Source organism: Apteryx mantelli, chromosome 6, assembly GCF_036417845.1.
Source record: "Apteryx mantelli isolate bAptMan1 chromosome 6, bAptMan1.hap1, whole genome shotgun sequence".
In the NCBI taxonomy this organism is placed as follows: domain Eukaryota; kingdom Metazoa; phylum Chordata; class Aves; order Apterygiformes; family Apterygidae; genus Apteryx; species Apteryx mantelli.
Window position 1 is genome coordinate 15,006,759 of NC_089983.1, and position 22,643 is coordinate 15,029,401.

Sequence of the window (22,643 nt, forward strand, 5' to 3'; positions counted from 1 at the left end):
CAAAAGCAGGCAACTCCATGCATCACTGCCACACTGACACTGCTGCTATGCAGAAGGAAATGTATATGGAGAATTTTCCTACACTGCAAAGGAGCCAGTAATTTGAAATATAGCACTGAACTTAAAACAATTGCAGGTCTGGTTTTCTCCCCCACAAAAAAGATCATTATAGAGAATGTGTGAAATACAGGTACTGCAAGAGCTTTGCTCTTTGCATGATGCATTAAATTTAGCTTTTTTTTTTTTTTTAATCAAAGCTATGTATTAAAAGTAGAGGGCTCTCATGGGACAGAGTTATGTGATTCACAGCAGTTAGGATATCATGTCTATGTCTTCCGTTCATGGCCCTGAACCTCTCCCAGGTGAACCTGGAATACAACAGAAAAAAATAATGGTGGGGTTGCTCCCATTCAGTTGTTAGAGAGAGAGACAGAGAGGCAGAGCCAGACAGAAAGAAACAGAGACAAATGGAGACAGCAAATATAAGTAGCCCAGCTGTGGAAGTGCATAATTATGTGGGCAGTTGCTGTGCAGAGGGTACCTGCCATGCAGTTCTTGCATGCAGTCAGCGGTTGTGTCAGCAGCTGTTTGGAGTTCTGTAACATGTACAAGTCTCTAGCATTTTTGCTGTTTAAGGGCAATACTGTTCTTATTTTTAATGATTTGTGCTTTATGAAGTGCTATGTTTAATTCCATCAGTCCAGTCCTATATGACAAATTCTACAACCTACAAGGTGAGTTCTGTCAAAATAAATCTACCTGTGCAAAGGAAAATATGCTGCTGTACGTTAACACTATGATCTTGTGTTATGACTGTGGTGGAGAGTCTCATCCTGTATATTCTAGATAATCACTGATGTTTTAGGCATTAGAAAAATAATAGGAAAAGTCAGTATTAGAAATATGTTGGGAACAGTACTTAGACTATGCTGGACAGCAATGGACAAAAAGAAAACAGTACGTTATCTGTGTGCAGTGACACACTTGCATGTGTAATGTACCTACTGTGTCGATCACAGGGTCAATTGGCAAAATCAAAACAATATAAAGGGTTTAAAAGCTAGGGTCATTTCTCAAGGGTGGAAGGGTTTCAGAAGTTTAGTCTTTCCCAAGTTAAGAGAATGGTTGTTTAAAAAAAAAAAAAAAAAAAGTCGATGTGTACAGATTTGTGGTGTTTCAGGACTGTTTTACCCTTAGATGTTCTTTTTTCCACATAAATTAGATGCTAAATAAGTTGTCTGACTGCTTATTATTGGCATTGCTTTTGGAGAACCAAATTTTGGACATGATGCTTGGTTAGCTTTGCTGAAGCAGTAAATAACATGATGATTGGCTCAAAAGCTCCTTCTGAGAGAAATGGCAGCCTAAGGCCACCTTGGAAGACGCAAGGGGTGTCCGTTGGCTTAAATTGCCCAGTGTGTGATAGAGGTGACCAGCAAAAGCAAGACTTGGTTTTGCGGGAGTGTTTTTTTCCCATTCTGTGGGCATAGAAGACTGATTGTGTACTTTTGTTTTTTTCCTAAGGGTTGTGTTTAGGGGTTTTATTTGTTCTACAGTGGGTAGTTATGTTCAGTCAAGACCTGAAAACATTACTAAAAGCTAGTGAAAGATACTGTAAGATACCAAATCCTTGAATGCTGAACTATTTCAAAGTGTTTTTAACTCCAGTGGTTTACAAAGACTTCTGCAAAACATTAGTAGTATGTGGTACTTCACTCTTCTGTTGATTTAAAGTTGGGTACATGCTTTGAGAGCCTCTAACAGTTTGTCTAGGGAAGTACAGAGACAAAAAAATTGGGCTATATCACCATGGGAAATGATGACCGCAATTAAAAAAATTCTGACAAAAATAGCTATCTCCTGGCAGTTATCACTGAATGAGGGTTAAGAGGCTGTGGGGTTTTTTTCTTTTTTTTTCTCTTTGATTTCTCCTAATCATTTTTCTTGTCTTCCAAAATCCTTGGATGGAAAGTTATTGAAGATTTTGCGCAGATGGTTTGCTTATCAAGCCAAAATACGTTTAAGCGGATTACGTGGCAGACAGGCATGGGGGGGGGTCACCGTGAAATGAGTGACCAGGCGAAATGCACCACGCCGGTCCGCGCAGCGGAACGGGGCAAGGAAGGGCTTTCTTCCCGTAAGGCGGGGGAGCGGTGAGGGCCCTGGGGTTCCGGGGGGGGGGGGGCCCGCAGGCCCTGGCAGCAGCCTCGCGGGGCAGCGGCGGGAGAAAACGCCAGTTATCTTCTAAAAATTCTCGCGAAAGGAGAGCTGGGCCCTCCGGCGTGCTCCGGCTGCCCGCACCGCTGACCCGCGCCCGGCGCCCCCGCCCGCTGCAGCCCCAGCGGCCGCCGCGCCCCGCCCGCGCCGTGACGCTGTGGCCGCTGTGACGCGCCGCCGCGCTCCAGAAGGTTCCTAGCGGCGCCATTTTGTCGCGGGCTGTGAGCTGAGGGGCGGCGGCGGTCGCGGGCCCAGCAGCTGCGGCTCCCGGAGAGGGCGGCGGCATCCCCAACTGCTGAGGTGAGGCGATGGCGGGCGGCGGGTGGAGGGGCCCCGAGTGCTCGCTCCCGGCTCCGCGCCCTGAACTGCCGCGGCGGCGGGGGAGAGCTGAAGGACATCGTTAGGAGGCGGGACGGGCTGCGGCGGGGACATGGCCGCTGTCGAGGGGAGGGAGGAGAAGTGCCGCTGCGGTGCCGGGGAAGGGGCTGCTGCCCCTGCCGTGGGGGGAGGACAGCCTGCGAGGCCGCTCGGGCCGCCCCCGCCGTACGAGCGGGTCGGGCGGCCGGGGCGCCCCTCCGCCGCCCGTCTTTGCGCGCGGCCGCCATGTTCTCTGCCCGCGCCTTACTCGGTGCGGAGAGAAAATGGCTGCGGCCGCTGGCGCGGGAGGGGGGCGCCCGGCGGGTCCGAGGGGGAGGCTGGGGACCGTTTCCCCGTTCCCGAACGGGAGGTCGAGAGTGGGGTCTCCACCGGGGAGAGACTTGGGCGCACCCTGGAGCGGGGGGTGGCCCCGGCGGAGCGCCCCGCGGCTTCTCCGCGCTAGTGAGCTCAGTGTGTGCATCGGCCGTGTGGGGCGCGGACCGTCTCCTCTCCCTCACCTGAAAAATAACCGGGGTCAGGGCCCGTGCTGCGTCGCGCCCCGCTTTGTAGCGTCGCAGCTGTCGCGAAGTCTGGACTTGTCGGCGTGAGACATCTCGCGTGAGCTAGAGCGGTTGGAAAGTAAAATAGAAATCTGTAGTGAGATATTTCTCTTTCTCTTTTCCTTTTGGAACCAAATAACTAGGAGGTGCTTGTAGTTTATTTTCATTCATTGGCTTTTTAAGCTAGCATTAGAAATTTTCCAGGGATCTATAGAAGCATAGCAAAAGTTTAATAATGAACTCCTTGAAGTCTTTCAAAGCACATGGGGTAATATCTGTATGCCTTTTTAAGTACATGTAAACCTTCCTTTTTCCTAGTATATGCACGGTTTATCATACATTAAGGTGTCTGAAGGAACCTTACCGTGGTGCCCAGCTTTGCAGAAATAACATTCACAGAGTGTGTTTAGTGTCTGAGTCATGATCCTTCTTTTTAAAATTTTTATTTGTAGGAGGTAGGTTATTGGTTTAAGTTCCCTTATCAAAAATGGTTATTTTGGGAAAATGCTTGAATGTAAAAATAACATGGAAGAAAGCAGAGTGGGGGAATCACAACTGGGTAATTGAGGAAAAAATACAGTCTTCATTATCTTGTTAGACACTTTGGTATTAATGGCTCTTAAAATTAGTTGCTTGTTTCTAGGATGTAATTTAAAGAGTGAAATGCCTTTTCTGTCACAGATGCGGCATTCCAGACGAACTAATTATCCTGACTGGGATGAAAAAGAAAGTTGGGATCGCAGAAGGTGCAGCAGTGGTCATAAGAGAAAGAGGAGATCACTCAGTAGTGCACGGGAGAACAAGCACTTCAAACATGATCCTTCTAAACTTCCTGATAGGTAAATAACTTTTTGACTACTGACAATAGCAAGCATCTGTTTTAAAATGTTACTGTTCTGATAAGGTTAATAATTTTGATGAGGTTCTGGTAATGTATTAATTTTTGAGTTGCAGATATTTCAAGAGGGATGTCTTACAGTTTAAAGCAAAAACCTGCCTTGATAGGGATACTGGAATTATTTAAATAAAGTTTACTTAATCCTTTGTTTGTAGTAACTATTCAGAAACCAAATCCATAAATGAAAGAGACCATCATGAACGGCGCTATGTCGAAGAATACAGAAACGAGTACAGTCAAGGATATGATAATGGGCACCATCACAGAGACCATGAAAATGGTTATCACAATCATAGTAGCAAGTCATCAGGCCATAGCGGGAGGAGTAGTTACAAAAGGACATACAAGACACATCACAGTGCCTCTCACCATCATCATTCACAGGTGGTATGACCAATTTTTAACTTAGGAATTTTTATTTTAAGAAGATAAATTCTCATCTGGGCAGTAATAATTGAATATTGGGGTTTGGGGAAGTCTTAATTGCTAATATTGATATATTATTTTTTTGGCTAGGAATTTTTTTTTTCCTTCAGTAAAAAATTTCCATAGTTTGTAGGTGTACTTGTGATACCACAGGACACAGTTCTGCTACTTGTTCACTGGATATATTTGAGCTGATTAATGAACAATAACCATCAATTGAAATACTTGGAATGCAGGCATCACTTTCATGCCTTCAAAATTTTTTTATTACGACAAGTATTTATTTCAGTCATACCCAAAAATCCAAATACAAGCTTGAAACTTGTTTTTGACTAAATTTAGTATTACTGAAATAGCAAGGAGATACTGCCAGATTTTTACAATATTTATTTATTTATTTGATAAGATATTTTAAGTTTTGATGAAATAGGTTGTAGAACCAGATTTGTATGATGTCTGTCCACTAGCAGGGCATGCTTTCTGATCTTTGTTATGAATTTAACTGTTAAAAAAGCTGAAGATAGGATTTATAATTGAAGCTCTTCAGCTGAGACAGCCTAAAGTAAATGTATATGCTATTTTTGTAAAAAATTTTATTACTGTTAAATATTCAGATGAGATTTAAAATCAGTTGCTTAACTTGTGTATTTTAATTTGGCCACAAGGCTATTTTATGTAGAGGGTAATTTATTAAATCCTTTTGATTTTCAAATAAGGGCACTGAAAACCTAAAATAAAATTCAGTGAACCAATCTTTTAAAAGAAAAAAATTGTGTTGTAATTTTTTGTTGCCTTGCCACTTTGAGTATCTTATCTGAAAATCTGTTCCTTGCCATGTTTTTCTCCTGTAACATAAACTATGTGCCCTGTGAATTTCTGGGGACTGAATTTGAAATTGCTCCTGCCGTTTGTGGCCTGGCGTGTATCTGAATGCCCGAATATCTCCCTGCTGAATGAATTTCGTATTCTACCCTGAATTCACTCGGGTTTATTGATTGGCTGGACGATCTTGGTGCCGTTCCAGAAGAGTCATCGAAGGAAAAGATCCAGGAGTGTAGAGGATGATGAGGAGGGTCACCTGATCTGTCAGAGTGGAGACGTACTAAGTGCAAGATGTATAGAATATTTTTCAAAACTTATTAACTTTTCAGATAGAATAATTTCTTTTAGCATAAGATGTGAGGGGGCTTTGGAAGTCTTTTCTTTCTGTCTTGGTTTTTTTGTTTTTGGGGGGATTGTTATTCTTTTTCTGTAGAACTTAAATGTTTTTTTTCTTTTTTTCTTTTTTTTTTCCAAAATAGTAAATGAAGTTAATGAACCTAGAATGAGATATCTGTAAATATGTCTTGATGAGAGTTGTCCAATAACTTCTCTCAAACTCTAGATATTTACATTTTTATAGAAGCACAGTGTAGAATAATTTTCAGTGATAGTACTTAGTTGGTTTCTTTGTGTTTTTTTTTTTTTGTTTTTTGAACGGTTGAGTAACTTCACAACTTCTGTGACTGAGAGTTGCTTTCTTTTTAGATGAGATTGTTGCTACTTTGGGTGAAGGTGCTTTTGGAAAAGTGGTGGAATGCATCGATCACAAGGCGTAAGTCTTTTTCAGTTGATACCTGTAGTTTTTCTTACTGATACTATCCTGGTGTATGTAGTTCATGAAGTGGTTTCAGATTGATTGGATCAAGTTTAGTTTTGCTTCCTAATAGCTGATCTATGTATTTTTTAAAATGTAGACATAAAATAACAAAACGGGGGTGGTTATTCATAAATGGCATTAGTATGGGAATAACGAGTGCTTTGTGGTTGGAGGATCAAATTGCTCCAGTTATTTACTTCCATTTTTCTTTTGGGGAAGGTTTCATACATGCACCTTTGGGCGTATTTGGGTGGCCAGTTAGAGCTGGGACAGATGAGGCTGTTGCCATTCCCAAATGTAAATTTATATTAATACATCATGCAGAAAACAGCACCTTGAAATCACAGTTGTTTAGGAACTGGCAGACCAGCAGGGGGGCGCGTCCTCCACAAGTGCTGCCCTCCCTGCCGGAGGGCCAGGGCTGGGTGCTGGGTGCGGTGAAGCTGCTCCCCCTGCGCCAGCTGGGGCCTGTGCCTTGCCCGCTCTGTGTAGTGAGCCAGGTCTGCGATACCTTACAGCATACTTCAGAGTATAATCTGTGATGATGCAATGCCATTTGGGTTCTAGCAGTTACTATATTATAAATCAGAACGTATTTTCATTCAATGGCAGGGGTTTTGTGTACTTTTAGAATTAAATTGCCTTTGTAGTCACTGTAAAATATATTTGACACCTCAGTTAATTTTAACTACTTAGATCACTGAAGAAGACTTGCCTTTTCTGACTGACAGTTGTGTTAGGCTGCAAGGTGTTGACTTCCCTCTAATATTGGCCCAATACACTTAAATAAACCATGGGAGGTAAATCAGTGGTTTTTTTAACCTTTAAGAATAATACTAATAGAAGGTATAGAGTATATTTTCAAAGTAAATACTTTATAAGTATTTAGTTGTGTATGTGAACATGTGAAACTTGGGTATATTTAAATCAGCACGTAGTCTTAAAAATATCTGTTCTGCTAAGGTTCACAATTGAATTTTGTTATAAACAGTGTTTATGGGGATAATTACAGAATGATCTTAGTTATAACTATATATTGTTCTAATCACCATAAAAAAACTATTTTTTCAGGGGAGGTAGACATGTAGCTGTGAAAATAGTAAAAAATGTTGATAGGTATTCTGAAGCAGCTCGTTCAGAAATACAAGTACTGGAACATTTAAATGCGTCAGATCCCAGCAGTACATAGTAAGTATGCAAAGAAGATTGTACCTTGTTTTGGCTTTCTGTAACACCTGCATTTTTATAAAAACAGTAATACTACAAGCTCAGAATTACTAGCTAGTAACTTTTGAGTACTTTGCCTTCTAAATTGGCTCAGGTTACTTCCTTTTGGTGTTTCTCTGATAGTTCCAGAGCGCCCTGTGCTGTTCATCTCTAAGGGCAGGGCTCATTTCTGCACATGCATGTACAGCTGTACAGAGCTCACTCTCTAGCTATGTAAGCTTTCACCCAGGCTGGCCAGGCCTCTAGCCCTGCTTGCTTTGGATAAGATTAAATATTTTTCCATTCAGACCTATCCTGTTCAGAACTGTGAAGCTGACCTAGCTGCAGTAGGTGCAATCATAGTATTGATTGGTGACCAGATACTCAATGTAGAAACACTACCTTCCTTATAATGTTTGTAAAGTAATTTTTAAAAAATTACTTAAACTGTGCAAACAAATAATCTATAGCAGCTTCTGCAGGGTCCTACTCTCTGAATATACAGTCAGCCTCTTGAAGTGCTTCCAGTAGGTGGAGATTTTCTGTTGGTGGTGGTTCAGTGTTCTCTTCCTGTCCCTAATTTATGAGGTCAGGAAAAGTTGCTGCCTGGCAGCTCTGTGCTGGCTGGAGCGCCTCACCTGGAACCAGGGCAGTCTAGTCTCTTCGTGTTTGTTCTTCGTAAGCTCTGCTATTTAAATTAGGCCAATGTATTCACACAGAAAAATCTTAAATCTCTACAAGTCTCTGCCTTTGCATAATTGACCAGGTCACATGGCTGTGTAGCTCAGCATTCATATAACTTACTGTGGCAATTGATATATTTTCCTGCTTTTACAGTCGCTGTGTCCAAATGTTGGAATGGTTTGAGCACCATGGACATGTCTGCATTGTCTTTGAGCTATTGGGACTCAGTACCTATGACTTTATTAAAGAGAACGGCTTTTTGCCATTTCGGCTGGACCACATTAGGCAGATGGCATATCAGATCTGCAGATCTGTGAACTGTAAGTCTATTTCTTGCTGTTTTAGTTGTTAAATTTTATTTGAATGGTCTGCTAACTACATTTGTTATCCTGCAGTTTTGCATTTGAACAAGCTGACACATACGGATCTGAAACCTGAAAATATTTTATTTGTGAAATCTGATTATGTAGAAGAATATAACCCCAAACTGGTAAGGCTCCATAGTCTGCCCCTACCTGCCCCTCAGCAACCTCCTGGGTTTATTTATTTCATCATCCACATGCCATTGTGTGTTTCACTTCAGAAACGTGATGAACGCACACTAAAAAATCCAGATATCAAAGTTGTGGACTTTGGGAGTGCAACGTATGATGATGAACATCACAGTACTTTGGTGTCTACAAGACATTACCGAGCTCCTGAAGTTATTCTAGGTTAGTAAAAGTGATTTCTATCCAAGGGCATATACTGTGCTTCAGAAGTCAACTCTAAAATAGTTTTGAATAAGCACTGGAGACATTTGGAAAATATACCATGATCAAAAGGTGCGAGTTAGAGGTGTGCTTTACATAAGCTTAAGTAGTTGGAACACTTTGTGCTTTTCACAGCCGAAGTGAGGTTTGCACAGTAACTTAAGCTCTTATCTCCTTTTGTCTAATATTTTTATGTAGTACTGAACTGTGCTAGTGTGGTATTGTGGCTCTTGTTTGAGCTGTTAAACTGTTCCTAGTCCAGTATAAACATGAACCTTCTCAATTTTCACAGCACTGGGATGGGCACAGCCCTGTGATGTTTGGAGCATAGGATGTATTCTCATAGAATACTATCTTGGATTCACAGTATTTCCGGTAGGTAACGGAACTTCAAAAAGGTGATGCAGCACATGTAATGCATTGCAGCTTGAGGAAAACATATGCTACCGGGGGGGGGGGGGGGGGGGGGAGATGATCTGTGCTAGAGATTAACTTGTATTTTCTGCAGTACCCAGTGGCAGAGAGCAGAAATAGGCATAAATGAACTTTCCCATCAAAAGAAAGACATGTACAAGTTGTTTTCAGTACTGTTGTAGCAGTAGTTTGGTGTGAGAGGGCAATGTTTTGTTAACATTTTGAATGCACAAGCCCTACTGGTAACAGATGTGGTCTCATCTACCACCATCATCAAATAATACTCTGGACAATATTGCTGGAAGTTGGAATTTACTAACAAAAAGCAAGGCTGGGTGAAGGACACCTTGGTATAATGTAGCTGTTATTTCAGGAAGTAGAAGACTGTTTTTTCTCCTTAACGTGAAGTATTTTTGTTTGTAAGGGGAATGGTCAAAATTATGTATTGGTCCTGTGGCTGATGATAACTTCATCTACTGATGAACAAAATGTTTGTATATTTTAATTTTCCACTAGACCCATGACAGCAAAGAACATCTGGCAATGATGGAGCGAATACTGGGGCCTTTGCCAAATCATATGATACAAAAAACAAGGTATTACATTTCTCTGTACCTAGATTGCCTAGTTTATAAGCTAGTTTCAGATTTGGGTTTAATATCAAATGACAAAAACAAGTTCAGTAAGCTCAGAGTCATTGCTTTGCTTTGTTAAATTGGCCATTCTTTTGTGAAGTAGTCACTGATCAGTTCCAGGGTTGTGATCAAACATGCTGCTAAACGATGAGTATGCAAGCTTTGCTTCTAGTGAAGAGGCAAAGCAGCTACTCCAAATAACAAGCTGTGTGGTCTGTTTAAGGAAACGCAAATACTTCCATCATGACCACCTGGATTGGGATGAACACAGTTCAGCTGGTAGATATGTCTCAAGGCGCTGTAAACCACTGAAGGTAAGAGACAGGAAAACACCTTGGGGGAGGAGAGCTGCAACAATAACCGTAAAATTAAAAATAATGTTATGTGGGTTTCTTTAAAAAGGAATTCATGACTTGCCAAGATTCTGATCATGAAAACCTCTTTGACCTCATTCAAAAGATGTTGGAGTATGACCCAACCAAACGCATTACTCTTGAAGAGGCACTGAAACATCCTTTCTTTTTCCCATTGAAACAAGAAAAGAAGTAAACTATCTTTCAACTGAGCAAGCTGTTACAGACTGTGCCAGTCAACAACAGAAGCATAATAAAGTTTTTAAGTATTTATTGTGTACAGGTAGCTTTATAAATACCCTATTTTGTATTATGACCCTGTTTGGATACTTAAGTTTATTGATCCAGCTGCTGAAATAAAACTTTCTATTTAAGAAAAAGATACTGATGTACCTGATAATGTTTTTGCTTAAATAAAAATCTCAGTACACTTTAACAAGTTAAGTGCAGGCTCTACCCTATGAAGCAAGCCTCCCCAAAAGGGAGTTTGTTCCTTGTAGAGGAAATACTATTATAATGTATTTTATTTAACTAGGTCATTGGAGTTATGTAAGCCTTGAGGGATTGAAGGGACAGTTTAATGATTTCACCCTTTCAAGTGACTGAAACTTGAAATTGGAAGAAGAGAGACAACCCCTAGGCATTAAGTGTAAGGATGGCCTTTATTTGTTTAAAAAAAAAAAAATTACAAAGGAAGGAAGATCACCGTAGTATTGAATAGATTGCATCGTGATCACCAAGGTTTTTCCATTTCAGAAGGGTACTGGTCATGAGTGTTGCAGTTAATGCTCATCGTTAGCTCACAACAGTGTTGACCTAGACCTCCCTAAATCTTTCTTTAATCAGGAGCTGTCCTGAGAATTTCCATTAAGAATTTGGACAAAATTTTGTTGAGTAGATAATTTAACATACCAACTGCCAGCATAAAGTAATCTTATTTCTCAGCTTCTTGTGGATGTAGAGTTTTGTCCATCTTTCTTACCTTCCAGCAGCCATGCACTTAACAAAACACCAAAGGAAACCTTTGACCAAGGTGCCCCCACACTGCTGACAGCATAGGCCAGGGCTGTAGGAAGCAGCAGAGCCGCTGACAGACCAAGACTCCAGCAGTACTGATCCCTGCTGTGCAAAGGCCTCGCAGCCCAGTTAAAGCCATGCTGCCCCTCAGGACAATGGGCCCCCCGCTGTGACAGCCAGCAGGCTCAAGAGAATGCTGCTCTTCATACCCCACCATGGTTACAGGCGTTCACTACCACTGCAACAGGTTCTGTCTGGTAGGACACTGAACTAGCCTCCCTCGAGGGGTCAGCTGCATTACAATAGAGGATTACTTCATGCTGGAAGTGTGGTCAAGAGATGACAGATACAGTCTGTGGGGGATGGACAACCACATCTATGAATGGGGTTACTTGGAGCAAGCAGTATGGGATTAAAGTGTCACACTAAGTTACCACACAAGCCATGGCCTCTTCACTTTGGAGACTTTTACAGTTTAATTTGCAAACAGAACTGCCATAAATCTCATTTACCAAAGCATGTCTGCTACTCAAATGTAGATAGAAAACCCAACAGGTAAAATGGATTTCATTGCGGAAGGCCTTAAATTACATCATTACAGTAGAAAATACAGGAGGTAGAATAACTGAAAGGACTAATGTAGATTAGAATCAAATCTATAGCTCCTGTAAGCTACTTAAAACATGGTTTTAAAAACTAAACCCAGTATTTCTGTAACTATAGAAAACAGTTAAAATAAATTTGCCATGAGAGCCCTTATATCATGCTTGATATAGGGAGGTAGGATGTAAGAATCAGAAGGACACATGAGACATGACACTTATCTACAGCTCCTGTTTGCTTTACTGAGGACAGAATTTCACAGGTCAGTCACCCTCTTCAGCATCAGACTCAGACTCTGAAAGAAATGGACATTATCAACAGGTCAGAGATCATCGATGGGCCAGACCTACCCCCAGCACAGTGTTTAAGCCTTAGCCTGGAAGCATTCCCTTACCTTCTTCAGCATTCTTGAGCCATTCAACAAATTTTTTCATTTGCTCCAGAAAAACACTCTTTCCTTTTGCAAGATGTGCATCTTTATACCACTTCAGGATGGGTTCTTCACTCAGAACTTCAGCTGATTGAGATGTGTAAAAGTAATGTTAATTCAGCAATCAACTGAATACCAGCTATTAAAACCACCCCTGACTGTCAGCCTTTGCTTCTTCCCCAAGGATTTTTTTTAACTAATATATACTTGCACCTTGTGTTTGATTACACAACTGTGCTAGGAGTAGCTCCTATTTTTAAATCCTGAGACTCATGTGTTTCAGCTTTTGTTGTAGGTTTTCTGAGCACCGCACCTAGGAGATGTGCATTTGCTTCTAATAATAAAGTCCTAACTACTTCATAGCCATCTGAAATGACACACTCACTACTAAGCACAGATATAAATTCTTCAGAGCCAGAAGTACATAGCAAGAAGTGTTACCACAATTTACAAATTACAAGTACAATATAATCTTCAATTTAACAACACATTTTCTTATGTTCTTGTGTATCTACAGATGCACAAGCATGTTTAGAGCAACAACTTAAGAGAGATTTCAGACAGCCTAAAGTGTCCCAAACACCACGCTGGGTCTCAGTCTCTAGCTATTGACAGACCATGTTCAGAGAGGGAACTAGGAAGAATATACCATCACACATCTCTTCTTAATATAAAAGGATGAAGAATCTTAAATTGAAATTTAGCTTTGCACTGCCACAATTCTTGAAATCTAGTAGACAGCATTCTTGCCCAGAGAAAAGCCCTTCCCTATGCCCCTGGTACAAGCAGCACTCCAAGGACAGCTGCATATACCTAGCTGAAGAATTTTCTACCCTCAGTTTACAGAGGTGGAGCACCAAAACGCTAATACTATTGTAGCACTATCATCTTCCCTAAAGGTCTTATCCAGAGTTCAGCATTCTGCAATCCAGGCTTAAAAACAAAACAAAACCCCACACAGAGGGAGTTACCTTTATAGAAGAGCACCACTATTTTCTGGAAGGCCTTCATGAAGTGGATGTTGTCATAACAGTACTCCTGAATCTTCAGTAGAAGAGTCAGCTCTGACTGACCTTGGGTAGTAAAGGCAGCAAGTAGAGGGCTGTATTGCTGTAACAGGAATGGCAACTTGGCACACACACACACACACCCCACTTCATATTTACTGCCTGACTAGACTGGCTTCATACAGTTTGTACCAGCCACTTGCTTAGAGTTACAACCCACATCCCAGGGAAGCAATTTTTCACAGGAGTGTTTCCGCAGACAAGTCATACTTTGCCTCGGTAACGAGGACTATAGTACTACAGCATTTAAGACCACTACAGCATGCCTGTACAAGGCAAAGAATTCCTTTATGCTGTGTGTCCACATTAGGGTTTTTGTGTGTTTGAGCTCATTAAAAAGGAAGTTTAGAGACATGGGGAAGGCACAAGCCCTACCCAATAGATGCCAGAGCCCATACGCTTAGTTACGATACCTTCAAGTGCTTAATGGCTTGCTCTGCTACCAGCTCCTCTTTTTTGTTCCATTCCACAGTGCTCATTACACTTGACCAGATTATGGCTATCACAGTCTGTTCTGAGATGTTGTTTTTCTTCATCTCCTCCTTCACATACAAGATTATCTGCCAGTCAGAGGAAGGAGAGAAAAAAAAAAGTCAGCATGTAGGCTGCATTACACTAAACTAAATTAAACTTCTGTTCCAAAGACTCATTAAAGACAGAAGTCAAGCTACACAGAAATAATGCTTCTTGAGTCATGCAATACTCAATTTCTGAAAGTTTAAGGCAACCCAGAAGCCTTCAGAACCATGAACAGACTCCTTGGCCATGCAGCAGGATTCAGGACACTAAGGAAAGCCTATGAAGCTAATACTAACACACACTGGTCCTTTTAATTCCTAGTGGAAGATTAAATGCTACTGTATTTCAGATAATTTGAGCTAAATTCCTAAAAAAGAAGTACCGCACAGCTTTTCTATAAACAAATACTTACATCCTTAAACGGATCTCCCCGTGACATCTGCTCCTGAAGTTCCTTCTGCAGCTCCTTCCGAGCGCCTATGCTTTGTTGGTTCCGAACATACTCGGAGAGTTCTTTTAGTCCTGCTTCAGTGAAGTACTTGGAGAAGTGTTCAACACTTTGTTTGTTGGCTGGGAAGAGTTCCTGAAAGCAAAGTTTACAGCAACTCTTTTACAATAGAAATGTGCGCTGAGTACTTGCTGGTAAATGCTATTTACCAATCTGGCGTAAGAATCAAATTGGTAATTTCAATGCTACTCACCATCAGCCTGTTATCCATGTTTACTTTACGAAGACTGACAGCCACTGCATTAATATCTTTCTCATTTATCCATGATTTGAACAGCTTGACTGCAAAAGCTGCAGAAACACCTGTGCAACAAGAATAGTAATATTATTATTGAAATTCCATACAAAGGGAAGCATAAGGCACCTAGTTTGGCATCCCCTTCCCAAAGCAGGAGCAGCTGCACCAAGGTGTCCTTAGCATGCTCTGAAGTACTGCATGTTGGACCTTTCTCGTCACTTGGCATCAGGAAGGCTTCCCCATACTTAAACTCACATCTCCTTGCTGCAATCTGGCAAGGAGCCCAGTGACATGAACCACCTTCTCCACCCTGAAAGGCCCCATCTACACTGAAACCTCACCACTGCCTCACTTGGCAACACTGGCAACTGGAGCCCCAAGTGTCATGCAGAGAGGTCCTACACACAAGCTTCCTGAAATACTATTTTCCCAAAGTCTAAGCAAGACAATCCAGGTTGCTAACAAGCACAATTATCTTTGCTAATCCTAAAGTAAGCCTCTTGCCACATAAAGCTAGCGAGCTGCAGGAATGCATCATCATCACAACTTTTATCTGCCATCTCCAGCAATGTATCATGGTAAAGCTTCAGGTTCTGTCCCTGATCATCCTTTCCCTAAAAAGGCAATTGGGCTGTAGTTACCTTCTTTAACCAAGTTCTCATTATAAAGACTGTTGAGAACTGATGCATTAAGTGTCCCATTGGCTAGCAGGATACCCGTCAACATGGCCAGTTTGTTCCGCTCAGACTCTGAGAAACCTTTCAGGAACAGCAGCAGCTACAAGAGGAAGTAAAAATTGCCATAAAACAACCATCTTTCACAAAAATAAGTTACTTTGACTACTGTCTCCACACTAGATACTTGCTTTTGTTTCAAACGAACTATTCAATCAGCAGCAGCACTAGTACATTGGTAGTCTTTTCCACTAGTCATACAGAATAGTTCTTCTATGAAGAAATTTAAAAGATTTTCTGCCCTATTTGAATAATCTATTGAACACCATATCTCTTCTGTATAGTGATTAACTGGTAGAATTTGAAGGTTTTTATCAGCAGAAAGATAAGCCTACTTCATACCTTTTTGACTTCATCTTCAAAGCCTTTCTCTAGGTACTTGTAACGCCTGATGAGCTTGTTAAAAACCTGGAAAGAGATCAAGTGTATTATTTTTGTTCCAAATTACTTAAATCAAGTTCAGCGAAGTTAGTTTGAACTCTTTTAGAGCTCTTTTAGCTTAGCATAATACCATTCTACCACACCCAAAGCCATCTTCTAGGAGGCATCTCAAAGCCGTGCCATAAATTGGTATTTTACCTAAACATCCAACTACACAAACATTTCATTCCTGACCACTAAACAGAAGTTCAACTGTACCTGTTTCAGAACTAACCTGAGCAAATGCTTGCATGGTTTCTAGGTCTTCCTGTGCTGCAAATACACAAACATCTGTGCGCATCATGTCATCTGCCAGGGTACCACCTGGGGCTAAAGAAGGGTTTCAGTATTAGTGGTATTACTCTCCAACAAGAAGACGGAGTTGTCTCCACAGTAAGAATTCCAACATCCAAACACACAAGATGTGTTGTCCTTTCACAATAAAAGGAAGGAATGACTAAATCACTGAAGAGACATCTGCATTTCTACTTCACTGCTGCAGGTGTGCTAAATTTTAAATCAGTAGTTTAGATATGAACATATAAACATTTTGACTCCCTACGGCTAAATGGATTGGCAACATGCTTATATCCAGATAAGTTAACATAACCATACAAGCTCCTCTTCCCTTAAAGGAAAACCCTAAAGCTGCTTTATCCTATCAGTGGTCTTTTTAGTGTCCACTGTAATAATACTGCTTTTTAAGTAAGAGCAAATCAAACCAGGAGATGAAACATGTAGACATGCATGTTCAAAATTCAGCATCTTGGAGATAAACTTGAGGCTTTAGTCTTGAAAGGTTACTTGAGGTATTTAACAATGAAGCAGATACTGCTTCTTCACTACTCCTCTTCCCTTTAATACAGGCATTTGATCACTACCAAGGCCACTTCATTAACTAGGGTGAATTCAGGTCACAAATTATGGTACGTCAGGGCACCTCATTACTGATTTCTATGCCATCTACACACAAGGGAGATTTTTTGTTACATGTTAGTCAGAAGAAAACTTAAAAACAGAGATAAACACTAGTGGTAAGAATATTAAGATACGGCAAGGCAAAAGGATGCCAGTTTTTATTTTGGCCTTGTCCAGTCAAAGATCAAAGCTCATTACTTGGCTACTTGTTATGAAGAGGGAGTTGAGTAAAGGACTTCTACATCACCATCAGTTCTTTCTCAAAAGCACTGCTGCATTTCTGAGAGGGAACTTTAATTTACTAAGATGATCAGCAGCGCCCATCAGCAATGCAGTTTTCCCTTCTGCCTCACCTTTGTTCCTAGAAGGCACCTGTGTGCACTGGTTAAAACTCTTAAACCCAAACAAAGAGATTGTTACAATTTTTAATAGTAAGAATTTCTAACTGCGATGCTCTGTGTGGCAGGCAAGTTATATTTACTCACATTGCCAGCTGTCATAACATCAGCAAAAGCACCTCTTACCAAAAGGAACATGACAGTAGCTTCAGCCTACCTGACACTGTTCCAATATACAGCTTTTAGATGAACAGGCACACTTAATGAAATTAAACCATTCTGAATGCCTTTTTCTTCATCGTTTGTTCCTGCAAGTTGCCTGATGTTTCCACAGTATCAGTGTGAAGACCACCTGAATGTGCCAGAGACATCTCCTCCCAAACCATGCACACCCACTGCAGAACTGCCATCCAGTCTGGCTGTGGCCCAGAATCAGATACCTCCTCTCTTTCTCCTAAACATTTAGGTCACTTGAATTCTATTTCTGCTGCATTACAGAAAAAAAAAACCTTCTGCAGCTGCCAAATTTCTCATTTAAATCTTTATTCTCTTCCCCCCCACCCCACCCCCAACTACTGCATAACAAACAGGCCTTTTCTGGTGTAGGCAGACAACGTACACATAGTGAATAGGACACTTTATTTTAAAAGGGTCCCTCCCATTTGAACTCCTTTTCACCAGATGCTAGTCAGTCAGATAGGAAATGTGGAGTCTAAATCTAGAGGTACCACAGCTTGCTTGTCACATTTCAACCTCATGCAGTTTTATCTACTTCTCACCTGGTTGGTCAAGATCCCTTCCACTCTTTCTCTTTACATACAGACATGCTTATGAGCATACAAGGCCTCTAGTCATCACATTTCACTTCCTCAGTTCCATATACTATCTGCTGACTTGGCCACAATCTCATTTCTCACCCCGACACCTGCTAGGGCCTATTCCCTCACTATTGCTAGGACAAACAATTCGTAATAGCTTTTCCAAGACTAAAAGCACATCAGAGTCTTCCAAAAGCAATGTTACTTTCCAAACTAAGAGGATATGGTGTGCAAAGCACGGGATCATGTCGGAATCCTTCATGACACCTCAGCTGACCTTGTGACCAGGCAAGGCATCACAACAAAACGTTTTGTTTCTCATCACTAGTAGTATTAACAGACCACACACACTACAGAGTCAGGTTCCGCTTGTGGTAAATAAATAAATAAAAAGTTTCCAATATGTTTTTCTTTAAGCCAAGTCTGTACAAGTGACCGTCTAAGCTTTGAAGAATGTAGACCAACCCACGCAAAAGTATAATATAGTATATAGATTATTTTCACAGTAACATAATTTGATTGCTTAGTTACTCCCTAAGCTAGACAGAGTTTGGCACAGATGACTTACACCTTGTTCCACATACTCGGCAAGCTCTTTAGTAGAGTTTTTACAGCAAAAGAAACAGTGAACTTTTGTAGTAAAGTCAACTGAATAAAGGTCAACAGCAGCCCCAGCAAAGAGGACTTACCCAGCATTCCACCGGCCACCAGGATATCAAAGAGCGTTTCTGCATAGCGGCGATAGTCAAGTTTTGCTCCAGAGGCATCAAGAAACTTTGCTACTGCTTCCAAGTCAGTGCCAGTTTCGCTTAAACCTTGAATAATACAGTCCTGGAACTGAGTAGGCTCAAACCTCTCTTTTTCATCTGTAAAAACAAAGCATTTGTTAAACTGAAGTTGTCACATACAGTTGTTTGGGTTTTTTTTAAACATATCAAGTTTGTTGTTTTAATCAAAAAAAAAAAAAAAAAAAAATCTACACAGTGGCAAATCCGAAGCTAAACAGAACTGAGATCATTCCAGTTTACCACCAAAACTGGTATTACTAGTACAAACAGCAACCTAACAGTGTAGCCTAAAATGAATTTCAACAGCCATTACAGGAAACTCTTTGATCAATGAGACAGTTATTTCTTTGCTCCAGACAATTAGCTTCTCTTAAGTATAGGCTCCACACGAACATTTTCAATCAATTACTTTTCCCTTGCAGCCATTCTCCCTGCTAGGAAATCACTGCTATATCACATTAGTAAGAAGTTTTACTGCTTTTACCTCTTCCCTTCAGTCAAGGGGGAAAAGACAATCATAAGCTAAAACATTCCTTCGTTACCTGTAAATACTTAGAGTTCTTTCACTTAGAAGAGCAATCATTTGTGATGATCGTTAGTTAGATCTCAGAAAGCTTAGCTGACTTCAAAGTTCAATTCTTATACCCTGCTTCCATGGTAGACCACAAACTTTCAAAATGGAGGTTTATCTACCTGCTGGATGGTAATTCCAAATATGCACCCTTGCAACTTTGTACATTTGACCCACTTACCCAAGTTCCATTTTAACCATTTAGGCCTCTTTCTGTTTTGGATGAAATATTCTGACTGCAACATTGCATATTGTCATCACGTTTGAGCCAACTGTCAGTACATGCTTTTTGGCTACAAAGACCACCCCTCTCCTCTTCTTTGGGGTTAAGAGAGTCTGAAATAATTGCTTTTCTCAAATGCCTTCAGTAGATGTGGAAATCTGAGCCAAGTTTTTGGTTTTAAATAAACATGAAATGATAGAGTATAACTGCAGATCTATTTAGCATTCCTGCATTTTTAAAAACAAGACACATGCTTTTTTGTATTTGAGATAAATCAGTTGATTATGGCCTTGTTTTCACTATATGTAGGGCATAGTTAAAATGTGACAAACCCACCCATACAATTAAAATAAAGCCCTAGAAAGAAAGGGTCTTCAACTTTGTCCAAATTTGTTCTTGGATTATGTAAACCCTCAGAAGAAACTTCCAAAGAAAATGGAACTCAACTGTAAAACTTAGGTAAGGAGCTGTCTATAACAGCTTAGCCATTTTGTTAACCTCTGTATAAGCCCTTTATAAGAGGCATGTTAATGTCCTTATGTTCAATGGAAGTTTTAACATGTGTATAACAGTTGCATAGAAGCCTGGAAATACTGGATCAGTTATTTTCCAGGACAGACCTATGAAGCTGACTGTGACCACAGAATTGCTTAGAAGCTAACCTACAGTTAAATACTTCCAAAAGAAAAAACAAACAAACCAAAAACCAAAACACACACCCAACCAGCCCGCCACCACCTCAAAAACCAAGCATCTGCAGGACAGACTAAATCCAACTCTCAGTTCAATAGTTTCTCAAGGTATTTTTACTTTGATGTCAAAACAGGTTTTGTGAGTCAATGCGTACTTCTGCACTAACTTACTACTGTTTCAGTATGTACAGCATCCTTAACAGTCAGTTTGAGTAGAAACACTACTAGCATTCTAGTAAGGCAGTATTAGACAAGTAATAAGAACTGTCCGCATTTCCCCTTTAACTTAAAGAAAACCCACTAAATTACTCATCACATCTCTTCAGTCATTAACTCTTCTTATAACAGTAACTGTGCAGATACACTTATATATCTCAGAGCTCACAGTAGTTTTCTTTTAAAAACAGCTAATCTTAGAGCATTAAAGTGACAATGCAGCTCTTACTCAGCAGTTAACACTGAAATCCCTGCTAGGTTAAATGCTCTTTAGATGCATGTATTCTCTCCAACATGCCCACGGGAGTCCTGTGACGCCACAGTACTAGATACTTCTGCTTTCAGACTAACCACATTCTGCACAGATGTGGAAACGCTGTTTTCTAGGCCAAGATCATCACAGTAAATGCAGTTACATATCTACTGCTAGACTTTTTTTTTTTTTTTTTTTTGGTATAAAGAACATTCAAGTGCGTCAACAGTTAGTGCAAAAACTGTGTTCAGTGTAGCCTAGCTTAAAAGATTTATGGAAAGAATATAAAGGCATTAGTTTGTTCATTTTCTTGTATGGCGCAGCACACCACCACGTTTCAGTGGGTGTTTCCAGCACATATAGGCAACACACAGAGGCACTAGCAATATGCACCTCGCAGCCAGCTTACCTCTTTTTCTTGTTTTAAAACGCTGGCCTGATAGCGTTGGCTTCTGCTGCTTTTGATTATTCATAAAAGACACCCTGCAAGGAGGCAGAAACACACCTCAGGACGCCCTCTGACGACGGAGCCCTCCCGCACCGACGGCCGCCGCCTCAGGGGCCGCGCCGCCCGCTCCCGGCCTGCCCCGCGCCGCAGCGGCGCCGCTCCGCCTCCCCCAACCTCCATTTTCCCGGCGGCGAGGCGCCGCCGGGCCGCGCCGTCCGCGGCACATGGCGGCCGCCGGGGGGGGGAAGCCCCCAGCCCGGCTGCCCGGCCCGGCGGGGCCTCCCCCGGCGGAGGGCGCGGGCGGCCCCCCCCCCCCCGGCGCGGCGCGGGCCCCGTCACACGGCACCGGGGGGAGGGGGGAGGAGGCGAAGCCTTCACGTCCTCCCCCGCCGGAGCGGCCGTTACGGCCGGCCTCGCCCGGCGCGATCCGGGCCCCGCCGGCAGCCGCCGCCCCCCCCCAGCGCGCGCGGGCGGTCCCCTCGCCCCGGCCCGTCGCCTCACCGATTTTAAGGCAGAGAGAAAACGCCCGAGGGGCCCGGAGCGGAGAGCGGCGCGACCAACGGCGAAGAGCAGCAGCAGCAGCAGCGGTGGCGGCGGCGGCTAAACCCCTCCGAGCGGAACCAACGCGAGAGGAAGGGGGGAGGGCGGGGCTCGCCGCGCCCGGGCCGGCCCACCCCGCTCCGCAGGAGGGGAAGGAGGCAGAGGCGGCCGGGGAGGGAGGCCGCGCTCCCGCGGGCCGCCTGCCCCAGCCCCTCGGCGGCCAGCCCTGCCTCGCAGGCCCCAGCGGCGCCCAGCGGCGCCCTGCCCGCGGCACTGCCCCCTTCCCCGCCGGGGGGGGCGCCCGGCGGCTCCCCCCTCCCTGGGCATGAGCGCGTCCGCCCTCGTGATTTACCGTCACCCGCAAGCGGTGCCCCCGCCGCGGTGCGAATGGACCCGTCCGGCGCGGGGGAGGCGGGGCGGGTGCGCGCGCAGCGCCGCCCCGCGGCGCCAAGATGCGGGTCCAGCTGCCTGCCAGCTGCCTGCCGGCTGCCCGCACCGGCCCGAACCAGCCGCCAGCGCCCGGCCTGCTGCCCCCGGAGCAGCACAACAGCTGTGGGGGCGGCGAGCCTTGCCGCTGGCGGCCCGTACTGGATTAAGCACTTCAGTACGTCCATTCCCAGTCCAAGCGCTGCTTGCTTGCCTGCAAAATGCGCAAAGGCTGATGTTTTTCAGCATTTTAACGGCTGTATTTCATAAATTTAACTGTAACAACATGCAACCCCTTTCCCAAGGTGCTAGAAAAATTACCTAGTTCGTTAGGTAGGCATTAAATATTCATGAGCAGATTGATTGGATGTGTAAAAACAGGAAGCATGTGGGTGTGCAAACAGCAGTAAGTAAAACAAACCATATGGTATCGGCATATTAAGATGTTAAGGAAATGACCTCAGGCGACCCCCTTATAACATCAAAGGCAGTATTTCTAAGATTTCACGCCTAAGGTCAGAATTATTTGCACAGCAGAACACATCTCTTAAAGAGTAAAATATCAGTCAATATATTATGCTCTGCATATATTAATAATTATATTATTAATAATATATTATTTACAGCTGTAAAAATTTCCTGCCGAGGTAAATTTGACTGTGTGTTGGAGAGGCTGATGTCTTAACTGATTAAGTTAAATAAAAACAGACTGGTAAAACAGCTTTAGTCAAAGCT

The 22,643-nt window shown here is 42.6% G+C and overlaps 2 protein-coding genes across 6 annotated transcripts; one reads left to right on the forward strand and one right to left on the reverse strand.

Annotated features, from left to right (window-relative positions):
• The first annotated feature begins 2,411 nt into the window (after window positions 1-2,411).
• Window positions 2,412-10,521, forward strand: CLK1 (CDC like kinase 1). 5 transcript variants are annotated; one of them, XM_067298874.1, is made up of 13 exons: window positions 2,412-2,517; window positions 3,816-3,973; window positions 4,188-4,416; window positions 5,483-5,573; window positions 5,986-6,052; window positions 7,169-7,285; window positions 8,141-8,307; window positions 8,383-8,477; window positions 8,571-8,700; window positions 9,032-9,114; window positions 9,670-9,749; window positions 10,012-10,102; window positions 10,191-10,521. In XM_067298874.1, the coding sequence occupies exons 2-13, from the start codon at window positions 3,816-3,818 to the stop codon at window positions 10,335-10,337; spliced, it is 1,455 nt and encodes a 484-aa protein (XP_067154975.1). In that variant the 5' UTR covers window positions 2,412-2,517; the 3' UTR covers window positions 10,338-10,521. The 5 variants fall into 5 exon arrangements, with proteins under 5 accessions (XP_067154975.1, XP_067154976.1, XP_067154978.1 ...); XM_067298875.1 differs by having other exon boundaries at window positions 10,248-10,521; XM_067298877.1 differs by lacking the exon at window positions 10,012-10,102 and having other exon boundaries at window positions 10,248-10,521.
• Window positions 10,522-10,784: 263 nt separating this feature from the next.
• On the reverse strand, window positions 10,785-21,566 carry BZW1 (basic leucine zipper and W2 domains 1). The gene is made up of 12 exons (XM_067298879.1): window positions 21,444-21,566; window positions 20,904-20,977; window positions 18,441-18,617; window positions 15,913-16,007; window positions 15,600-15,665; window positions 15,165-15,300; window positions 14,479-14,588; window positions 14,190-14,360; window positions 13,672-13,818; window positions 13,163-13,301; window positions 12,156-12,278; window positions 10,785-12,056 (listed from the first exon to the last, which is right to left on the reverse strand). Exons 2-12 carry the CDS (start codon window positions 20,965-20,967, stop codon window positions 12,025-12,027), a joined length of 1,260 nt encoding a protein of 419 aa, XP_067154980.1. The 5' UTR covers window positions 20,968-20,977; window positions 21,444-21,566; the 3' UTR covers window positions 10,785-12,024.
• Window positions 21,567-22,643: the final 1,077 nt, after the last annotated feature.